At 54.4% G+C, this 21265-nt stretch overlaps 2 protein-coding genes across 3 annotated transcripts; both read left to right on the top strand.

Annotated features, from left to right (window-relative positions):
• Positions 1 to 47: 47 nt before the first annotated feature.
• Positions 48 to 14820, top strand: RETREG2 (reticulophagy regulator family member 2). Its single transcript, XM_055812229.1, has 9 exons — positions 48 to 398; positions 2716 to 2822; positions 7716 to 7746; positions 8487 to 8622; positions 9961 to 10045; positions 10775 to 10912; positions 11425 to 11519; positions 12473 to 12608; positions 13357 to 14820. The coding sequence occupies exons 1-9, from the start codon at positions 184 to 186 to the stop codon at positions 14085 to 14087; spliced, it is 1674 nt and encodes a 557-aa protein (XP_055668204.1). The 5' UTR covers positions 48 to 183; the 3' UTR covers positions 14088 to 14820.
• A 361-nt stretch (positions 14821 to 15181) lies between these two features.
• Positions 15182 to 21193, top strand: ZFAND2B (zinc finger AN1-type containing 2B). Of its 2 annotated transcripts, none has more exons than XM_055812241.1 (9): positions 15182 to 15323; positions 16046 to 16140; positions 16579 to 16710; positions 17355 to 17506; positions 17996 to 18103; positions 18275 to 18344; positions 18897 to 18973; positions 19577 to 19658; positions 19919 to 21193. In XM_055812241.1, the coding sequence occupies exons 1-9, from the start codon at positions 15269 to 15271 to the stop codon at positions 19955 to 19957; spliced, it is 810 nt and encodes a 269-aa protein (XP_055668216.1). In that variant the 5' UTR covers positions 15182 to 15268; the 3' UTR covers positions 19958 to 21193. The 2 variants fall into 2 exon arrangements, with proteins under 2 accessions (XP_055668216.1, XP_055668218.1); XM_055812243.1 differs by having other exon boundaries at positions 15194 to 15323; positions 19580 to 19658.
• The last annotated feature ends 72 nt before the right edge of the window (positions 21194 to 21265 follow it).

Genomic DNA, 21265 nt, shown 5'->3' with positions numbered 1-21265 from the left:
CCCCCTCGCGCTCCCCGGGGCGCACGCGCGGCCGGTCCCTCCCGCCGCCGGGCGGGGTGCGCATGCGCGCGGCGCCAGCGGCCGCCGGTCCCCTCAGGCGGTGCCGTCCGCCCGGGCCGGTGCAGCGGTCGCCGCACCCCCGCCGGCGGTGACAGCGGCCCCTCCCTCCCCCCCCCCGCAGCCATGGCGAGCGGCCGGGCTGAGGAGGCAGCGGCGGCGGCAGCGGCCGAGGAGGAGGAGGAGGAGGCGGCGGCGGCGGCGGCGGCGCGGTTGGCGGCGGCGCTGCGGCAGCGATTGCGGGGCTGGGAGGCGGCGCTGGCGGCGGCGCAGCGGCTGCTGGTGTGGGAGAGGCCGCTGCACAGCCTGGTGACCGCCGCCGCGCTCGGCGGGGCCCTTTGGTGAGCTGGGGAGGGGCAGGCCGCGGGGCCGGGCCGGGGCCGCGCAGGTTGGGCGGGCGGCGCTCGGGGGCTGCCGGGCCCTCCCGCGGCGGGGGCCGCCCGCGGGCCGCCGGGGCCGGTGGCCGTCCCCACGGGGCTGCCTGCGGCCAGCGGTGCCGCGGCAGAGCTGGGGGCTGCAGCTGCCGCAGCCCAGCGCCGCGGGATGCGCCCGGCCGGGAGCAGCCGCGCTGTCCCATCGGACAGGCGTAAGCAGGCCCCTCCCTGCGGGGACAGGGTGCCAGCACCTCGGGCAGGATTTGCCCCGCGATAATAAAACGCAGCTGGGCTCCGCTGGAGGCTCGCCCAGGCACGTTTCTGGGTAATTTTTGCATGCACGCTTTATCGGTTGACTTCAGCCCAGAACCGTGGTCGGTAAGCCCCACAGCCTCCTGCGGCGGCAGGCTGCGGTGTGGTGTTTTATTTAAGCTCTTCTCGTTAATTTTTTCGCGTGAAGGCAGAGGCTGCTCCGTTTGGGCACGAGCATGTGCCCTCTGCCGCGCCTTCCCCTCTCTGCCTCTCAGGCAGGGCAGCAGCACCAGGAGTGAGAGTGGCAGAGCCCAGCTGTGGAGGGGAATGAAAAACATCCTGTGTGTTTGTATAAACAGTGCGTCAGTTTTACTGGCAGAAGCACTCTCAGCCAGTGGCTTTCTCAGCAGAAAAGGTCAAAACTGGCCAGGGAAAGAGTTAAATGTTGTTTGCAGATGAAATAGGAAGGAACGGATTCTGAAGTCAGAGAAGGGGAAAGTATGTGGCCAAACAGCCTTTGAAGTCAGTCTGAAGAGGCCACTGACATCCTGCTCCCTCATCCATATGATTATCGGAGGCATATGTGGTAGCCCAGTATGTAAATGGTTTTGGACTACTCTACCAGCTGGAAAGGTCTCAAAGCAGAGCTTTGAAGTTTGTGGGAGGGGAAGAGGCATGCCATGAGATGGCAGGGAGGGTAGACAATGACAGCTAAGGGACTGTGTGTAAAAAGGTTGAGAACAAAGCACGCCCAGAATATGGGACGGCAGAGGGAGATTTAAATATCACAGAGAGGGAGGAATTTATGGTCCCATGGAGGATTCCGCCAGCATCCTTGGACTGCAATCCATAAGTGAGGTGGAATAGGAAGAAATTCTTCCAAAGCAGACATGTTAAACTACAATATTGTCCTATGAGAAGGGATAAAAACAGTTGATTAGGTCAGTATGGGTCCTGTAAGCCGGTGGAAAGTGTGTAGCACTCATTTTGTGGTGCCTGGTGAGGCAGATCTTGCTACCTCTGACTGTGGCTTCGTTGAAAGCACAGCCCTTCCCTGTGCTGCACAGCAAGATGCTGTCTGGCTCTGATCATTGTTTGGTGCATTTGAGATTAGTTATTTGTAAATAGTCACTGAAGAGGAGCAAGGAAAATAGCAGAGCGGCTCTTCCTTTCTGGAAAGGAGGTTCATTGGAGGGGTGCAGGTGAATCTGTTTCCCAGGCATTTGTTTCTGGAGTAACTTTATAAAAACAGCTCCTCTGAGCTGGAGGGAAGTGCTGATGCTCTTGCTTAGAGGAAAGGAGGAATGCAGACAGCTGCTGGTTGCACAAGTGCTACCCTGGGACTTTTGCTGTTGAATCTGTATGGAGTGGGGAGATAAACTCTTTGACGGTGCGATTGCGTGACTATATGTGAGGAGTGGTGTGTGAGTTGGCGTTTGGCTGAAGCCAGCGTGTTGATGAGAGACATGAAAGGCTTTATGATAGAGTCAAGCGAGCAACTAAATCGTTTCAGTGCTAGGCTCTGATGAAATGGGGAGAGGTTTTTGATAAAAGAACAGGCATCTAGAAGCAGATGCATGATGTGTTTTGGTGCTACCTGTGGGTAATGCTGGACCTTGTGATTACAAATAGGATGTAAGATTTCAGCAAACAGGCTGCTTCTCAACCAGTCTTCTGCTACAGCAAAATCTGTATTTATGTTATCTGCAGCCTCCACCTTGAGAATTTGCAGAGACTTGTACTCGTATGAGGGAGCATTAGCCTTGTTTTACAACCGAAGGAGGAGCTCAGGAGCAGGGGAGGAGAACACTGAGAGATGGCAGGTAGTCAGCTATCTGGTGGTGGGCAAAGGCACCATCTGAGAATCTGCTGTGGGCGGGGGTGGGTGTCTGCAGAGTACAAAGCTTCCTGCAATGGCCGGTAGCAGTTGGATGTTTCTGCTCTGCTGTACCCTGATCCATGTCTGTTTGCTCATCAAGAGCAGTAACTTGCTGCCTTTTTCCTGCCTAACAATTTCTCATTTGATTTCTAGGTTGTTTTCCTCCACCTCCCTGAGACCTCTCTTTCTCCTCAGCATGTCCCTTCTTGGCATCCTCTTGCTGGAGAGATGGAAGCCCAGGTTCCTCTTTGATTTCTCAGGTATGTGATGAGTAGCGCTGTAGCTAGCGACACAGTTCTGTTGTTATCAGCTGCTGGGCTATGACCACAGACAGTCCTTTCCCAGCTGTTTCATAGGTCATGTAAGTCCTGTCTGCTATAACTGTAGGCTTTGGTACTGGTGCTGCCTCTTACCTATTTGTGTCAGAGTATTAGGATATATCCTTATACTCTGGGCATAGGGAGAATTGCTCCCGGTGCTGAGAAGTTCTGGGAGTGGCTCATTTTGACTGCGGCTAAGGGGGCCCAGCTAGCTTATCAGGGAAGCTGGTAACAGGGATTATGCAGTGTTTCTGCTGTGTTCTTCCTCTCCCGTAAGTGTCATGCGGAAAAGATCATTCCAGGTCTAAGCATATATGGCCAGTGGAGCTGGGGGAAGGAAATGGGGATTGAAGTGTATTGGTTTAAGTACAGTGTGGGTTTGTGCCCCGAAAGTGGCAGAGCAGAAGACAGCCACTTCTCCTTGTGGCGGGTAGCAGAGTGGATGATGAGGTCTGACAGCAGGGACAGTTAGTGTATTGTACCTGTACTGAACAGCATCTGGTCTCCAGTTAATCGGTGAGCCTGATCACTTGGCTTATCTTTCCAATTTATTGAAGAGTCTTTGCCAACGTTAGACGCAAAAGCAACAAGGGGGATAGGCTCGTAATGGTGATAGGCGTGGATTGGCTGCTGTCTGCTTTGAGTGCCTCCTTCATTGGAGTTTATTAAATGACTGAACCCAGACCTGCCTACTGTATCTGCTGCTGCTGTTCAAAGGCAGCTCGGGGGCCCTCCACCCCTGTCCCCCTACTCTAGGGAGGGTTTCTGAATGAAAGCCTCTCTATATGTGTGTTTGTAAGGTGCCCTTTATTTGACCTAAAAGGTACTGACTTAAAGGGTGCTTTCACAGAAGTCCTGATAAGATTAGATATGTTTCAGCTGTAGTCTTGAAACTGTTTGCTTTGTGTGGTTCAGGTAACGAGGCAGCTAAACTGGACTGGCCAATTTAATTTCCTGCTTATTCACGTTGGGTTTGTAAGGAAATAGTTTAGAGCCAACCCAAAACATCTCACTTGAAATTTGTCCAGAAATGCAAAAGTCTGCTCTCCAATACAGAATGGTGTCATTGAGACAGGTGGAGGTAGAATCGCTTCAGCAAGTACCAGGCCTGTAAAAGTTGTGTTATCACAGAAGAAATAGGAAATCCATACTGAAATCAATGTATATGTTGCAGAGCAGTGAGGAATAAAAAATAAAAGCAAACAAAAAACACACCAGGGCTTAGGCTCATGAGTGTCATCAGCTCTGCAAGTTGTCAGTGCACATCCTACTGAGCAACTCCTCAGTGTTCTTCCCCATATTTCACTCCTTGCTGCTTTTCTGGTGCTGACAGAGACACCTTTCTGATGTGCTTGATTGGGCCACAGCCCTGATTTCGGTATGGTCCGCTGACCATGCTTCCTCAGCCTCTGCAAGGTAGGAGCAGTGCTCTGCATTCTTGAGGGGCCTCTGGTTGAACTGGCACTGCTTTGGGGTTCTTGTGTGCCTCTTGCTTCCTGCTGAAGCAGAGCTGCAGCTTTGTGGCTTTCCTCCTCAGTGCTTCCTGCAAGTCTTTCCTGGAGCTTTTGGAAGTAGGTCAGTACCACACCTTCAAGAGTCGGCACGTATATACACAAACCTCAGCCTGTGGCAGTTCTGTATGTCTCAGGTGACTGCTTATAGCATCGCTTCTGAAGGAATGCTAAAACCTCAGTGTGTATTTTGCAGTTACTCATACACTGTGATCAGGGACACACTAACAGCAGCGAGATTCACAACTTTTTTAGGTCCTGTCAGGAAAGACTGTATATTTTCACCTCCCATGCAGGTTATTTTCTCCATATGTAACCACCTCTACATGGAGTTCCACTTAAATATTGTTTAAGGACTTATGAAGCACCTTCATTTTGTCCTGAAATGGATATCAAGTAGGGATGTTTTCTGTAGCATTGTCAGCTGTGTTTTTGTTAGTGTAGGAGAGTGTAGTATGCAGGAGCTCTTGCAAAGGCTGCATTGCAATTGAATGCTAGTACTTCTTAAAAAGGGCCCCTGCTTTCTAGCTAGTTTACACACAGATGGAGAAAGCCTCTTGGGGAAGCATTGAAAACCTGTGAGAGCCGAGGAATCCATCAGCAATAATTTGTCAGTACAAACATGTAACCTGAACTGGTCTCCCAGAAGAGTCTGGTGTATATTGAGTGGTTTGTATCAATCCACAGCCCAGTGTGAAATGCCGACAGCAAGATTTCAGCCAGTTATTGATGATCTGAGGCCAGCTGTGGGTGTTCTGCTTGCTGGCTTAGTTGTACTGATGCTAGACAGTATTGCAGCACAGGTTGGAGTTAAGCCTTAACTGAGTGTATGTGTCCTGTTGGAAATGCTTCAGGGTTTTTGTGGTTGGGCTGTTCCTCCAACTGGTTTAAGACTCCAGTGCTTTGGGATGGCCAGCAGGCAGACTACTGTGCTACAGGAAGTAAGATACTGTTGATTTTAAAGACAGCTCGTGTTTTGCCAGATAGTTGAAATCACGTGAACGCTCTGCAGCCTGCTGAAATGTTCTGCAGCTCCCCAAAGTATCTCTGAAACCTTCAGAAGCAAGTGAGAATTGTTTCACTCCCTCTGCTGGCATATTTTGGATGGCTTGGATTACTGCGGGCAGTTGGAGAAGAATGGGTTTCGTGTGCCATCCTGCTTACTGTGTTAAGGCACATCTTTCCAGCAGAGTATGGCAAGCATCCCAGCACCTCATTTGGTAGCTGGTACAACCAGTATGGTCAGCCATCACAGACTGGCTAGTGCCAAATGTCATTTATTTGGTGATTTAGTGCAGGTAATAATGAGGCTTTTGAGGTATAGCTGGATTTTTGTGTGCTGTGATTAAGCAGCTTTAGATTCCTGAGCACAATAACAAAATACAGCAATGACAGTTGCGTGAGAGAAGCAACCACTCCGTGGGGGTGGAGCTGTGTCCGAAATACTCACCGCACGCCGAGCTCCCTTTGTGAGCAGTGCTTGCCAGCTGCCCCAGCCACTGCGCTGAACAGTCATGGGCAGAGGAGCGGATGGGCAGCCCAGCCTGAGAGCAGTTGACTCCTCTTGTCAGGCCTGATTACTGGAAATCTGGGTCATGCTCTCAAAGAATCGCCTCCTCCTCTGAGCGGATGGCCTCCCGCTCCGCTGCACTGTGCAGGGCGGCTGGTGCAGTGCTTGCAGCTGTAGGAGGAGTCTGACATAGTTGGCCCAACATCCTGTGTCTTGGGAGAACAGTGGCAAGGCTGCTACAAGCAGTTGCTTTCTTCTGCAGCTTGAACTGGAGGCTGAAGTCTCACTGGGTGTTGGCAGTGACAGATGTTTGCCTCTTCTGTGCATCCCTGGGGGAGTTGTTGCTGCTTTTGGGCTTTGCATCTGGCTGATGACTCCAGGGAGGATTCAACCCCCTTTTTGCTCATGTTGCATTTTTCAGCCCATTTCTAACAATTGGCCTGGACTTAGAGCATAAACACTCTTCATGGATTTTAGTCCTGTTTATGCAGTGACATGCGGTATGGGAGATAGGGTCCTACTGATTTTTAGAACCTCTTGGACCAAGTTTGCTGTTGGCTAGACAACATCAAAGATGTATCCATCCCTACCACCTTTAGGACAGTAGGCTGACTGGTAGAGGAGGGTAGCCCTCGAGGGGCCTTCACAGCATGGTCAGGGCCTTGTTAGACACAAGAGGCTTATTAAGGCTGGAAGAGCTTTGATTGAGGCCTGTACATCCTCAGACACTAGTCAGCTGGCCAGGACACCCAAATCTGTGGGCAGCCAGGCTCATGAGTTCCAGTTGGCATAGAAATATTTGGGATTTTTTTCCTCTATCTATCTAAAGGCAGAGAACAATCACATGTGGCTTCTGCCACTGAAACACCGCTCCTCCCTTCAGTACTGCATGAAGTGCCTGTTCCGTCACTGGGTTGGGTGCAGAGAAGAATGGGAGAATTTCCCTTGCTCTTATCCAGACTGCTGGACCTTAGGAGTGTAGTTTTATCTGTGCATGGCAGAGAGGGCTGTCAGGGGACATAAGAGCCCTAAAATTAGAGAATTATACACAAGACTGCTATTTGTTACTTAATTCCATGGGAGACAATAGAGACAGCAGGGAGATCTCTGGCATTTGTACACAGCATCCTGACAGGGACTGTGGTCTGGGCTGGTTGGTGAGAAATGCAGCTCAGACCTGCTGGTGCCACGTTGAGCTCTGAGGTGGGAGCTGAAGCTTTGCCCAGCTCAGAAACCACGCTGGCAGCCCTCTGTGAATGACAAGGGCTAGGCAGCTGCCCTAGGGATGGCACTGCCCACACACATGGGGTGCCAGGGCAAGTTGTGCAATCGCTGCAGCAGAGAGCCCGTGTGCTAGCAGCAGGGTGCACCTCAGATATGAGTGTCCTGCCATGTCTTGTCAACACAGGTTGCAAGTTTGGGGCTGGGGCACTCTGAGACCAGTGCTCTGGGTGCTCTGAGCTTCCTGGCTTCTTGGGCACCTCCGCATTGGCAGAGCCTGGGAAGCTGAAAAGTCCTGGACTTAAAGTAAGCATCAGTGTGTTATCAACATTATTCTCATACAAAAATCAAAAACACAGCATGGTACCAGCTACTAGGAAGAAAATTAACTCCATCTCAGCCAAAATGAGGACACCTGAGCAGCTCAGACTCCAAGCCAGTGATTCCTGCTTGCGTGACAGCATGAAGAAGGTCCCCAGGGTGCATCCCTAGCTAAGGATGATACATCTCCAGCTCTGCTCTGTTCAAGTGATAAAAATGTCGGGTTGTGTTTTTCACTTGGCTGACTAATCTGCTGTGTTCTCTCTACAGCACAGCCATCGGAGGAGCCAGGAGGGGAGAGGTAAGCTCACCGATGTGTTCCATGGTGAGAGGGGAGAGTGGGGAAGCCTTAATGTAGTGTGGTGATCTCACCTGCCCTTTTTGCTGTTGTCGATAGACTGCATGGCTCCTGCTGTGAAATGTTGGGAGCTGTTTCTACTGCACTAGGAGCTGCTTATCAGCTCAGGAGCCACAGTTTGAGACTCTGGGGAAAGTTAGTGTTCTTTCAGTAGCAATAAAGCTCAAGTAGTTCTGACATTAGGAACTTGGGTTTCTTCCCTGGATCTGTCCTGGACTATTTTAAGAATCGTCCAGAGAGAAGGAAATCCCTGAGACTGACTTTTGCAGGCCATACGTGCTGTCTGTGGTGGTGTAGCTTGCATTCTGTGCTTGGCCGTGGTTATAGGTCTGAGCCCCGCACTGGCTACCTCAAGACTTGGTGCCAGAGGAAGCCACATAACTAGTTCCACCTCCAGCTCTTCTGTCTGTGTGGCTTTGAGTAAACTCCTTTGCATCTTGGGCCTGTGGCACAGGGATGCTGTGGCATGGTGTCTGCTGCTGCTGCTTGGTTCAGGTGGTTTTTGGCTCTCTTCCTGATTAAAGGAAAAAAGTATCTCCAGGTGGCTTCTGTAGTTCAGGTGAAGATGCAGTCAGTATTGTCAAGCCTTTGGTAGGCATCCCTGCTTCCCACTGCAGCTGTTCCCTCCCACAACAAAACAGACCATGTTCAAAGATTGTCTTCTTGCTCTTGTCTGTCTCTAGTGAGGGGGTGACTTCAGGGGCACAACCTCACCTGCTCAGTGTCCCTGAGCTGTGCCACTGTCTGGCAGAGAGCTGGGTCACCTTCAGGCTGTACCTGCAGGAACTGCTACAGTACAAGAGGCAAAATCCTGCCAAGGTAAGCTGGAGATACCTACTCTTCTGTGCAGGGGCTTTTCTTTCCATTACTAGTGGCCTAGGAGATGGAAGAATGTAAAATCATTATTTTTTACAATTGCTGTCCCGATTTAACATTTGCTGTTGATTCCTTTCAAACTCTGTGCCATGGGAAGCGTAAATAGAGTAATTGGCTTCCAGTATTTGTAAGCTGGAGTTGAACTTTAGCCCTCTGTGAATGGCTAGCTATGCTTAATTTTATTTTTTAGCATGCAAAGGAAGCTCTTAGATTGGGACTGAGGAGAAAAAAGGGAGCCTGCAGTCTCTGCCCCTTTCACAGGCTCCATTTTTAAGCTGGTCCTACCTATTTTGCTAGCCAAGATCCTAGCTAGCCCAGTCCAAATGCAGCAGTGTTTCTGATTGCATAGAAACTTGTGATTAACCATGCTGTGATGGCTCTGTGTGTTGTTTGGAAAGGGTTTGTAGACAGGAGTTGCCTTAGGATCACAAAAAATAGGACAGGCCAGCCACTGGGTTTGTATCAGGGCTGCTGAGGTCCAGTGTACCAAAAGGTTTCTATGACTGCTGATTACTCCTCCTCTGTGAAAACACTCTCCCAAATACAGGCAGCAGGAGACCAGGACAAAGATGCCCATAAAGCATGAGTTCATTGGGAGCAAAGCCCTCAGAGAGCCCTTGCTTTTGTACACCCTTTCCATTACAAATGAAACTTCATCGTGGGATTTAGTTGATGCCTGAACCTGTGCCCTGGCTTGCAGGGTGTCTGTTCTCACTTCTCCCCCTCCCCAGGAGAATGCAGGACAAGCCATCAGGGCTGCACCATTATACTTCCACTTTTTCCAGGGGCAGAAGGTCCTGGTCTGGTGGCAGCGTGGGTTCTGTTAATGCTTCTGCCAGCTGGTTTATGGCATAGCAGTGGCACAGCATCTGGTGACTCTGTAACAGCTTCCTGTCTCTGTCAGAACAGTACAGGCTTCTCTTAAAATGCCGGGCTCTGCAGGAGAGATGTACTCTAAAATGGCAATTTGCATTATCCCATCCTAACCTCAAGGAACATAATTTACTTCGTAAAGAAGCATCCAGTAAACTTTTGATTCATTTTATTGGGGTGTTGGGTTATCTTGGTCTTCCTGCACTTGAACCTCTAATGCTAACAGCTTAACCCAACCAAGCTGTCTGAGTTGTGATTGTCAGCATCTGAATGTTACTCAATGCAAAGCTGGTGTACTGACTTTATTAGGAGCGTCCCTCATTTTGCTCTAACTGGGTTTCCTGCACTGGTTGCATAGACGTATCTCTGCCTCTTGTCACTTCTCTTTGTTCCTCTCTCTTCCTTCAGTTCTGCATGAGTGTCTGTTCAGGCTGCCTGATTCTGGCTGTAGTTGGACACTATGTTCCAGGCATAATGATCTCCTACATCATTTGTGAGTATAAGCAGCTCTTCTGTCTGACTTAAGCTGAAACGTGACCTAACTGTGCTGTTGATACACTGGTAGAACCGTATTTGTGATTTTCTTGAGGGGATCTGCGCTAGATGATTAATTAACACGGGTAGTGTGCTCCGGGCAGTCTCTGGCTTTAAGTGCATGGATGCAGTACAACGCCGGAGTCAGGAGGGGGAGCTCTCGCTCCCGGCCGTGCCGGGGAGCTCCAGGGGTGCAGAAAGCCGCAGTCCCTCAGTTCCTAGAGTGGGAAAATCCATATCGAGAGGCGTTAAGCAAGCTGCATGTTTAGTAAATAAGACCTTTTTCACTGCATTGTGAGTCCCTGCTAACTCTGTTCAGGTGGTTGGCTGCTAGCGCATCTCTGTATGAGCTCTATGCTGCTACCCTTATAAAAGTTTTTGTTGATTTTTAGTTTTAATAACCTCATTTCAGGGCCTCTATTGCATGTTGGGGCTGTGATGCAGTGGCTGAAGAGGAGGGCTTTGTATTTTATCTTAACATAAATCCGTATCCTAACAGAGATCTGTGAGGAAAACCTGGTTAATCAAGCAGCTTTGGAATGAGTAAGATTAGCCATGGATGAGGATTTAGACAGAGTCAGATGAGAGAGCAAATGCCATTCAGCTGCGCCTCCCTCAATGCAGACTTTCTTGCTGGGCTGGGTTGTGCTCAGTCTGTCTCTCACATTCCCCACACCTGTGTCCGCAGTGCTCAGCATTCTGCTCTGGCCTCTGGTGGTCTACCACGAGCTGATCCAGAGGATGTACACACGTTTGGAGCCCGTCCTAATGAAATTGGACTACAGTATGAAGGCAGAGACGCTGCACCACAAGCATGAGAAGAAGAGTAAGGACCCACCTTCTCTCTTAACTTTTTCCGGTGCCGTACTCCCTGGGTCGGAGCCCTAGCAAAGGGACAGTGGAGAGCACAGCTGCCAACACTGGTGATAGGCTACAGCAGAGCAGGGGAAAACAGACTGAAACTTTAGGGTTATGGGGAGAGAAACTGGACAGGTGATCCTGGGAATAACAAATGAAAGCAACAGGTTACACTTGTCTCTGGGAACCTTGGGCTTCTGGGAAACCTGTGCAGTTTCACAGTGTAGTAGGAGTGGAAAAACGACGTATAAAGGCAGGGGTCCTCAAACTTTTTAAACGGGACCGGTGCATGGATGAAGTGGCAGGCAGTCATCTGTGGCTGCTTGGTTTCCCCCCGCAACCCCCGGGGGGGGGGGGGGGGTGTTCTGTAAATACCGGGGGCCGGATTGAGGACGCTGGGGGGCCGTAGTTTGAGGACCCCTGTATAAAGGCATAAAATTCCTTCAGTCTCATGTAAAGCCTTTGTTCTTTTTCTCATAGAGCGACAAGGGAAGAGTGAGCCTGCAGCAGGTGATGAGCCAACGGCAGAAACAGAGAGTGAGAGTGAGGCAGAGCTGTCAGGCTTCTCCCCAGTGGTAAGAGCACAAAGAGTTGAGCAGGAACCAGTGCCTCCTGTCTGGTCTGTGGTATCTTGAGAGCCAAGGGGTGGTCTGGGTACAGCTGCATTGATAACAAACATCAGAGAAACCAGAGACTTCTTTGCAGAATCCCAAGGGAAGAAGGGTATTTGTTTGATGAAGGCTGTTGTCTCCAGTCTGGGTATTGAGAATTCAGTGCCACAGGGCTGATGATGCAGTAGCAGGACAGGGTGAGCTGTGCTCCATCCTCCTGCTGACCTGTGGTATCACTTTGATGGTTACACTTGATGCTCAGAGAATGTGAGTGTCTTGTAAAGAAATCAGCTCTGCTGGTGTTATGTGCAGAGGCTCCCCACCACCGGGAAAGGGAGATGAGCAGCACTAGTGTCTTGTACACAGTTCCCTGATCTGAGTCAGACTGGGTGTGACCTTTCTATATGTGCACCACAGAAATGAACCAAGTGTTACTCTTTACAGGAGCTCTGGGCATGTAGCTAGGCTGTGAGTTGGAAGCTTCAGCTTCCAAAGTAACTTGGATACTTGAACTGCTGCTGCCTGTAGAAGGCTTCATTGGGCTCAGTGTGAATGCAAAAGGGAAGGGCTGTTCCACTCCTTGGTGATCCCAGGAGAGGAAGAAGGATCAGAGCCTTCTGAGACTCCCACAGGCTGATCCCATCTTGTTCTGGCTCTTCCAGGTTCTTCACTGAGAGCAGGCAAAGCTTCAGGCAGTGAATTATTGCAGGAAAGCCCGTGAGCTGAGACTGTCCTTCCCAGCAGTGCGATGAGCACTTTGCCCAGACCGCTCCTGCTTTCATAGCGTCCCTGTGCAGCGTACTGTCCCTCCAGCAAGGACTTCTGCCTGGAACCTCTGGTTTGTGCAGAAGTGCCTGGTAGGCAGCACTGGTAGTCAGGCACCCAGGCATTTGTCCCTCTGCTTTCATCCCATGCAGGTGGATGTGAAGAAGACTGCCCTGGCACTGTCAATAACAGATTCTGAGCTGTCTGATGAGGAGGCTTCCATTCTGGAGAGTGGGGGCTTTTCTGTCTCAAGGGCTACCACCCCACAGCTGACAGACGTTTCTGAAGGTACGTGATGGGACACCTTGCTGCCTTCCTTACCCTGGATGTATTTTTCAAAAACAACTGGTCGTCCAAACGGGAGAACAGGGAGAGAACCCAGGTATTTTCCGGGGGAAGAGCACTGAAAGGAGGAAGCTGTAACAGCAGTGCAGCATGCCCTGGCTTCATGCCTGATCATGAGTTGGTCCTGAGTGGACATCTGCCTCTGATTACTGACCCACGAGGCAATGCTCTCTTGTGACTCCAGCAAGGGAGCAAGGCCATCCACAAAGTCCCATAGAAATAATTGTATAGTATAGTCATACACCCGTAAATGATGCTGGGTGAAACAGGTTGGACACCCCACCCTGTCAGACTTCACAAGCTGAGAGAAAGGCTGGTTAGTGGTGAGGTGAAGGTAACCACTCAGATGTGGTCACTTGAGTGTCTGGGGAGGAACAGGCAGGTGACGTGCAAAATTTACCTGACCTTGTGGGTTTCAGTGGGGTGCTCCAGATGCAGAGAGCGTGAGCTGAAGAAGTAAGTCCTCTCTGAGCACGGAGTATGTAGAACAGGATGAGAAAAGGGACGCTCATCACATGAGTTGTGCCACTAGGTGAAGGGAATAACTACAGATCCTTCCTGCTGCGCTCCGAGAGCTGGGAGGATGCCCAAAAGTGAGCTGTGGTGTGTCACCTGAGGGGAGGTGGGTGGGAGGGGTCAGTGCCCTGGGTCAGGGTGAGGGGACCTGCTTCTTAATGCTGGTGCCTTTCAGACCTAGATCAGCAGAGCCTGCACAGCGAGCCAGAGGAGTCGTTTTCCAAGGACCTGGCAGAGTTTCCCTCCGTAGAAGAGTATCATTCCAGAGACCTGGGACCGCAGAGTGATGAAGACGCGTTTGGTGTGCCTCTAGGTCCTGAGCTTGCCCATGCTGCCCGTGAGCTGGACTCGGCAGAGAAGGAGGCTGCGGACTCTGACCTCTCCATCCTTCGCCTGGCGTCTCCTCTCCATTTTGTAAATACGCACTTCAATGGGAGCGGGCAGGCGGCAGGAGACAGTGCAGAGCCAAAGACTGTCCCTGCCCCGGGCCTGGGCATCTGCATTGACACGCTGAGCGAGGAGATCGTCACCACTGCCATTACCACGGCGGTGCAGAACACCCTCTCCGCCCTGCTGCGGTCCTCCGAGGCCAGCGAGGGACCCTCCCTCTCTGAGTTCCTCCCCACCGAGCCCGAAGAGAAACTGAGTTTCCAAGCACAGCTGTCAGAGAGCGACGTGGTGGAGACAGAGACAGCAGCTTCACCAGAGGACGAGGAGGAAGCAGATGACTTTGAGCTACTGGATCAGGGGGAGCTGGAGCAAATGGATGTAGAGCTGGGGCTTGGAGAGGAGCAGGAGGCACAAGAGTCTCCAGCTGCTCCGGCCCCCCCTTCTCCCACACTTGCTGAGCTGCCAAAGCAAGAAGATGAGGAGGCGGCAGTGATGACAGCAGCATCTATGTCGTAGGTCTTCTTCATGCACCCCCTTTTCCTCCATCGTCACTGGAAAGAAGGAAAAACTCACATGGTGAACGTGCAGTGGGTTTTTAGATGTTTGTGTTGACTGGGATGGAAACGCGTCAGTGTTAATGTGCTGTGTCTGGAATAATGAATCCTTTCCATCCTTCTAGAGCCCGGCCTTTGCTGGCTGAGCAGGAGACGCCCCTGCCCTGTAGCTGGGGAGGAGCCAGCTCCTAGAAGCCTTATGCCACAATCGAAACACCAACCCCAGCAAACGCTTCCTAGTAATGGTGCAGTATTTTGGTCTGTCTTCTGTTTGTCTTTTCGTTTTGCACGCAGAGTACCGAGCTAGCTGTAGCTGCTGCTAATACCCACATCCCCAGTAGGACATATGCAATCTTATTTTATTGGGTTTTTAAATGGCTAAAAGTGTAAATAATTTTAACTTCCATTGGTTTCGTCTGGGGGGGAGGGAGGGGGTGCACAGTCAAACGCAGCTCTCAGGAGCTAGTGGAGGGAAAGGGGTCTTCGGAGGGGGGTGTGGCAGTGAGGGGGCAGAAGCAGGTGGGTGCTGGGCAGTGAAGAGACCCCCTTCTGCAAACCGTTATCACCTCTCGTGTCACTGCTGGAACAGGGTGTTGGGCAATACCTGTTTTTTCCCTGTCTGAGTCGGGTTCTGCTACTGGGTGGCTGTAGAGGTTTTTGCAATCAATGAAGTTTGCTCCTGGCCCTGTTCGGTACTCCCGTTCCTTCCTGCCGGGGTCTCTCCCGGGCATCTCTCGCCGACTGCACCCCCGGCGCTGCAGGCACCCACCCGCGCTGGGTCGGGCGTGGCCGCGTGGCGCCGGAAGGCTCCGCAGTGACTTGCAGGGAGCCGGGAGCTCCGTTATACGGCGGGGGACCCTCGCGCTGTGCCCCTTTTGGGGATGGGAGGGGGGTGGCAGGGGCAGGAGGGGGGACGGGAGAAGGAGGAGGAGGGAGGGAGGCCCCCGCCCCCCGTTTAAGCTGTCCCGCCCGGGCCGTGCCCTCAGCCTCCCCCCGCGCCCGGGAAGGTGCCTCCGCAGCGGGCGCTGGGACGTGCCCCCCGTGGGTCCCGCGGCCGCCGCGCGGGGCGGGGCCGGTGCTGTCCCCGCCCCGTGTGACGCCGTGCCGGAAGCGGGCGCGGCGGGAGCCGCCGCCGGGGCCGCCATGGAGTTCCCGGACCTGGGCGCGCACTGCTCCCGGCCCGCCTGCCAGCGCCTGGGTGAGGGACGGCGGCCGCGCCGGGGGTGGGGGGGTACCTGGCGGCCGGGCCCTGCTCCCCGCCCGGGCAAGGCGGCGCAGGCCGGGGCCTGGGCGGCGCGGCGCGGGTAGCCCGGCCTCCGCAGGGGAGGGGGGCGGCGGGGCGGTGGCCGGCACCCGCCGGTGTGGCGAGGGGTGAAGGGCGGGTCGTGCCGCCCGGCCTGCCCTTGGCGGAGGGCGCGGGGCGGCCGCGGCCTCTGGGCGCCCCGCCGGGGCGGAGCCGGGTGTCGGCTCTGCCCCGGGCGACAGCGCGGGCGGCGGCTATCGGTCAGGGACGGCAAGGCCGGGACCCGGCAGGGAGCCCGGACCCGCCGGCGGTGGGGGGCTCTGAGGGCCCGTCTGCCCCCCGGGGCTCACGGCAGCGGCTGCCCCGGGTGGGGGAGGGCCTCCCGCCTCGGGCTTGAGGCTGGCAGCCCCCGGGGAGCTCGGTGTGGTGTCGGGATGCTGCTCCTGAACCCGGGGAGGGGGTGTTTTAAGGAGGAGCCCGAGGGGTTCCTGGAGATGTAGCTGCGGACCCGCAGCCCTTTTGTTCCCGTGCTGGGAGCTGGGGGCAGAGGGGAGCGGCCCCGGCTTTGCCGTGGCTCCGGGCTGAGCCGTCGGGAAGGCAGAGGCGGGGGGGGCCGGGCCGCAGGCGGCAAGCGCCGGCCTCAACGGGCTGTGTCTGCGGCGTCTCCCTGCTCCCAGACTTCCTCCCCCTGAAGTGCGATGCCTGCGAGCAGATCTTCTGCACCGACCACATCGCCTACGCCCAGCATGACTGCACCTCTGCCTACAAGAAGGTGAGGGCGGAGGGGAGGTCTAATCCAGCCTCCCACACAGAGCTGCTGAGCTTTCCCGGCCAGGGATCAGAATAATTTGCGACTTCTTTTGTCGCTTGGGCAATCCCCCTTGGGACGTGTGCCAAGTCTGAAGGTGTCCCTGAAATCCAGGATACCTATTGGTGCCGCACACTTCCACCCCACCTTGTGCCACTGGGTGAAACGGTTTGGGCATCTCCCAGCCGTGCTGTCTTCCCATCCCAGAGCCTGTGCCCGTGCCTGTCACACCTGCCAGGTCAGAAGCAGCTCAGCTGTTTGGGGGGTGCTGGGTGGGATCTCCCACAGCAGGTGATGCTGTGCAAGCTGTGGCAGGCAGATCCTGAGAAGGAGCGAGGTGACCGCACAGCACTTGAGGTTGCCCAGCTGCCAGCTCCCAGACCCTTTTTTTTGACTCTACAGGATGTGCAGGTCCCTGTGTGTCCCCTCTGCAACACCCCGGTCCCTGTGAGGCGGGGAGAGATGCCCGATGTCGTGGTGGGTGAGCACATTGACCGTGACTGCAAGTCGGACCCCGCACAGCGCAAGCGCAAGGTGGGAACCTGGTGCTCTCCATGTGGCTGCTAAGCTCTGCTGAGTCCCTGCCAAAGCCTGGGGGTGGGATGAAAACCACACACGAGTCAGCCCTGCTCGTGCCGCCTCTGCGCAGGCTGAGGGCAGGAAGGGTTGCTGAGCTGGAGGTGTGTGCATGTGTAGGGCTTTGTGGTGTGAGTCTGGGGCTGAGGTAGTGATGGAGTGGGGCTGGGCAGCCACCTGGGATATGAAGATGGGAAACAGCATGCTGCCGTTAGGAAGATGCAATCAGCTGCCCTGTCTTGCCAGGGGAGGAAATTGCTGCAGGAAGCTGGCCCTGCAGGATTCTAGCCCAGCAACAGCTGGAGGGCTCTGGGCTGCCCGCACTGCCCTGGCAGGGCAGGCAGGAGTCCCTAGGTGAGGTGGTCTCTCTCCTGCTGTGTATTCTGTGGTCGTGGAGACCCTTCACTATAGAGACTGAAGCACTAGTGAATTACTAATAAACTGTCTGAAGAAAACTAGTATTCAGAGACAAACTCCAGAGCCCCACAGAAGAGGCACTGGTGAGGAAAGCCGGTCACTGCCCAGGGCCTGGCATGGAGGCAAGGGACAGCCCTGGCCTTGCAGGGCATGCTTCTTTTCACCACTGCCGTGTCATCTTTCAGATCTTCACCAACAAGTGTTTGAAGCCTGGCTGCAAGCAGAAGGAGATGATGAAGGTGATCTGCAACCAGTGCCACAAGAACTACTGCCTCAAGCACCGGCACCCCCTGGACCACGACTGCAGTGGAGCAGGGCATCCCCTCTCCAAAGCAGGGTGAGGGCCTGGGGACAGGCTGGCAGGGATGGGGCTGTGCTTGCCAGATGAGTGACGGAAGAATCCTGGCTCCTCCTGACCTGTTGCCTGGGACTGCTGTGTTCTCACACTCCCTGCCCTGTGCGCTGGGGTGTCGTCCAGCAGCATTAAAGTTTTTAGAGTCAGCACAGCTGTATAGACAGTCTGTCCCTCCTGTAGCAAAAGCTGCTGGCACTACCTGCTAGCTGTTTTGCTCTTGCTTCTCTGCCCAGCCCCGCATTCTGTAGCCGGTGGTTTCTGCCTATCCTGGCACAGTGTTCTGAGGAAAGAAACAGCACTTGAAACTCCTGGGTGTAGCTGAGTACCCACAACATGGGTACTCTTAGGAGGAAGAGGAGCAGGGAGCCAGGGAGGTGTCTTGCTCATACAGCTTCATCTCTCTGGTATTCAGTGCCCAGGGATGGCTCGTGATAGTAAAACAGTTGTTCACAGGTGTCCTGTCTGTCCTAGGCATGCTGCAGTGGCCAGAGCCCAGGCATCCTCCTCCAAAACAGTCACCACGATGAGCAGTGGAGCAGCCCGGCCAACAGACAGCCCCTCTTCTCCTGCCCTTGCCAGGTAAGGTGATTGACCCGACTCTTAATTCTGAGGTGGGCACAACCAGGCTCATCTTGGCTCCCTGTGGGATGCAGGACCAGCACCTCTCTGCTTCTCGTGCATCAGCAGGGATGTGTACTCCTACCAGGGCTCCCTGCCTTGACAATAATCCAGCTTCTCTCCTGTTTGCAGAGGAGGCAGAGCAGCTGCACCACAGACTCGAAGCATTTCTCCTCCAGCTGTCATGCTGCAGAATGGACTGGTGAGTAGCCTGGCCTGGGCATTTAGGGTGGGTTTTGCATGGTTCCTGTGCCCTGAGGAGCTACTGCAGCAACTGCTTTTTAACCCATGCTTTGCTGGTGGCTGTGGTGCTCCCCAGCTGGTCCTTCCCTGGCAAACAGGGATCCCAGGTGCTTGGAGAGGCATCAGCGTTTGTGCTGGTACCTGCGAATGGCACCTCTCAGCTGTGTTTGATGGTCAGCTTTCCCCAAAGGGACAAAACACATTGGCTGTTGACCCTGGGCATTGTCTTGTCTGATCTGCAAACCAAGGGTGGAGGAGGAGGAGACTGCATGCCGCTTCCTGCTGGTATTCTTAGCATGCTCCCTGCACGGCAGGCAGAGCTGCATTACCTTGGGCAGGGGGAGAGCACTGCCAGTCTGTGCTGGGCCCTAGGCCTTCGCTTTGGCTGTGTCTGGCCTTGGAGAGGGGACATGCACCTACCTCTGGCCAGACAATACGGTACCTGCCGCATGTCCTCAGGGCTGCCTGTTGCCACCCTCAGCCAAGCTGGTGACAAGATGTTTTGTTTCAGAGTGAGGAAGAGGCACTGCAGCGAGCTCTGGAGATGTCCCTGGCAGAGTCAGCATGCAGCTCAGTGCAGCCACCCAGGTATGGCCTGGGGACACGTGGTGTCACGCCCCAAGCCTGTGTATGAGATCTTCCCTGGGGAAGCATCATGTGGCTCTGGGATGACGTTCCTCTCAACATGTGGCTTGGGATGATGCCTCTGTGTGGCTGATGGGGGAGAAAAGGAAGAGTCCAGAGCCATCACAGAGCTCTATTCAGCAAGTAGGCCCTCCGGGGTGCTGGGAGGGGAGAGTGACTGACAGCACAGAGCAGGGCAAACCATTGTTTGACCACTTGTCAGCTGATGAGCGTGGTTAGAGCCTGACAGAGGTGGAGTAGGGGTGTTCACAGAGGACACCAGGGAGCCTACACCCTTGGGCACATTGCCTGGTGCTGCTAAAAGCACTGTCTTACAGACGAGTTAATATGGTTCTTCTTGGCCCAGGGTGCTGGCTGCCAGCCCCCAGCTGGATCTTTTGGTCCTTCCCCAGCCCCTGGTCTGTTCAGGGTGATCCTCAGCTGCTCCCTGCCCTTAGCTGTCCTGGGGGGTTGTGGTGACAGGAGATCCTGCCACCCCAAAGGGCTCTGAGTGCTGGGCCACTGAGCTCGGGGGACCCGAGGCACACAATGCACTGCTGTCCCCAGCAGCACACAGGAGGAGGAGGATCTGGCACTGGCCCAAGCGCTGTCAGCGAGCGAAGCAGAGTACCAGCAGTCACAGCGGCAGGTGAGTGAGGCTCCACACTGTGGTGGGGTTGATCCTGTCCTGGCTGTGCCATAGAGAGCCTCCTTGAGTTCTGCTGCTTCTGGCCTCTGTCTATGGTCACTTCTCTCACCAGGAGAAAAGCAGCCTGGCCTGGGGCAGCGGCAGCATCACTGCTGAACACGCAGCCCTGGGCACTCAGGCACTGGATGTGCCCCCTTACGGGACAGAGGCAGGGGAGGGCATCCCATCTTCCCTTGCTCACTGTGTGCTTCCCATTCCAGGCACACGGTTCAAAGCCATCAAACTGCAGCATGTCATAGGCAGGCGAGGCAGGGTGTGCCAGCGGACATGGGATTCCACTCGTGACCGAAGGAGCAGCTCTGGCCTCCCATGTGGATGCCATGGGGTTCTTGCCTGGACACTGACAACAAGAGTCTCTCACCAGGGACAGTTCATCTCCCTGGAGGCTGTAAGCAAGCCACCAAACACATGCTGACACCTCACCCTAGTACCTGTATAAAATCGGTGCAGCAAATTGCTGATGCTCCTGAAGAGGTGAAGACTGTTGGACGAGGCCAAGCACACAGTGACCAAAGCAAGCAGCAGCCCACGGCGTGCACTTAGCGACAGCTGCCATGGTCACGTCCCAGCACTGCTGGGACTGTGGGGTGAGGGCAGAGCCAGCCTGGAGGGAAATGCGGCGTAGGGACATCTCTGCATGCTCATATGTGCAGCCGGGCTGTGGCTGCCTGCTGCAGTAGTGGGAGGCTGGATTTTCATGCTCTGGGGGGGGGCCATGCCAGCCCCTCAGCAATGAGCAGCTGGGGCTGGGATGGTCTCACACGGACATGGCACGTCTGAATGTGTGGCTTCCTGGCAATGTGAAGGCAGCCCCTTCCCCACTCCCCATGCCCTCAGTGCCTCCCCCGCTGTTTGCATGCTTAAGAGCACGTTGGGCCTTAGGCTGGTGCCCAGGACCATTCTGAAAGCTGAGTGGAAACATCGTTTTCCTTTCTGGTTTAATTTAACAAGGGCCATTAACTGAGAAGTAACCTTAGCAGTGACTCGATTATAACTGTGTCACTTGCACAGGGGGACTGCAGCTGCCTGTTCTCTGCTGGCCTAAACTCCCAGGGCCCCGTTTTAATGCTGCTGGGTCAGGAATGCCTCCCTCCTTCCAGCCATACAGTAGGGGAACCCCTCCTGGGTAGCAGCAGCACAGAACCCCTTCGGGCAAACACAGCCCTGAGCCTGCAGCCAGCCCTTCCTTGCTGGTGGTCAGAGGCAGGAGCTGTTGCCTGGGTGGGGGTAGACTTGTCCTGCTGGCTTCTGGTAAGGGGGGTCTGCAGCCACGCGGAGCAGTGCTGCTTTCCCATCTGCTGTCTTGTGCTTCCCTGCGGGGCTGTGCTGTCCTGCTCTGAGCAGCACAGGGCTGAGGGGGTTACCTGCTGGCAGTGCCTCCCTGGGGCTGGAGTTGGGTTCAGGCTGGGCTGAGGGAATGCCAAGACTTGTCAAAGTGCTGCTTGGGAGAAAATAAAAGCATAGCACAAGATGCAGAGGTGCTTTGGGGGAGCAGTCGCTTGGTGTCCGGCCCAGAGCAGTGAATCTCTGCAACTGGGGCACAAGGA

This window comes from Falco peregrinus, chromosome 8 (assembly GCF_023634155.1).
Source record: "Falco peregrinus isolate bFalPer1 chromosome 8, bFalPer1.pri, whole genome shotgun sequence".
NCBI lineage: Eukaryota > Metazoa > Chordata > Aves > Falconiformes > Falconidae > Falco > Falco peregrinus.
This window is presented reverse-complemented; position numbering and strand designations above follow the sequence as displayed.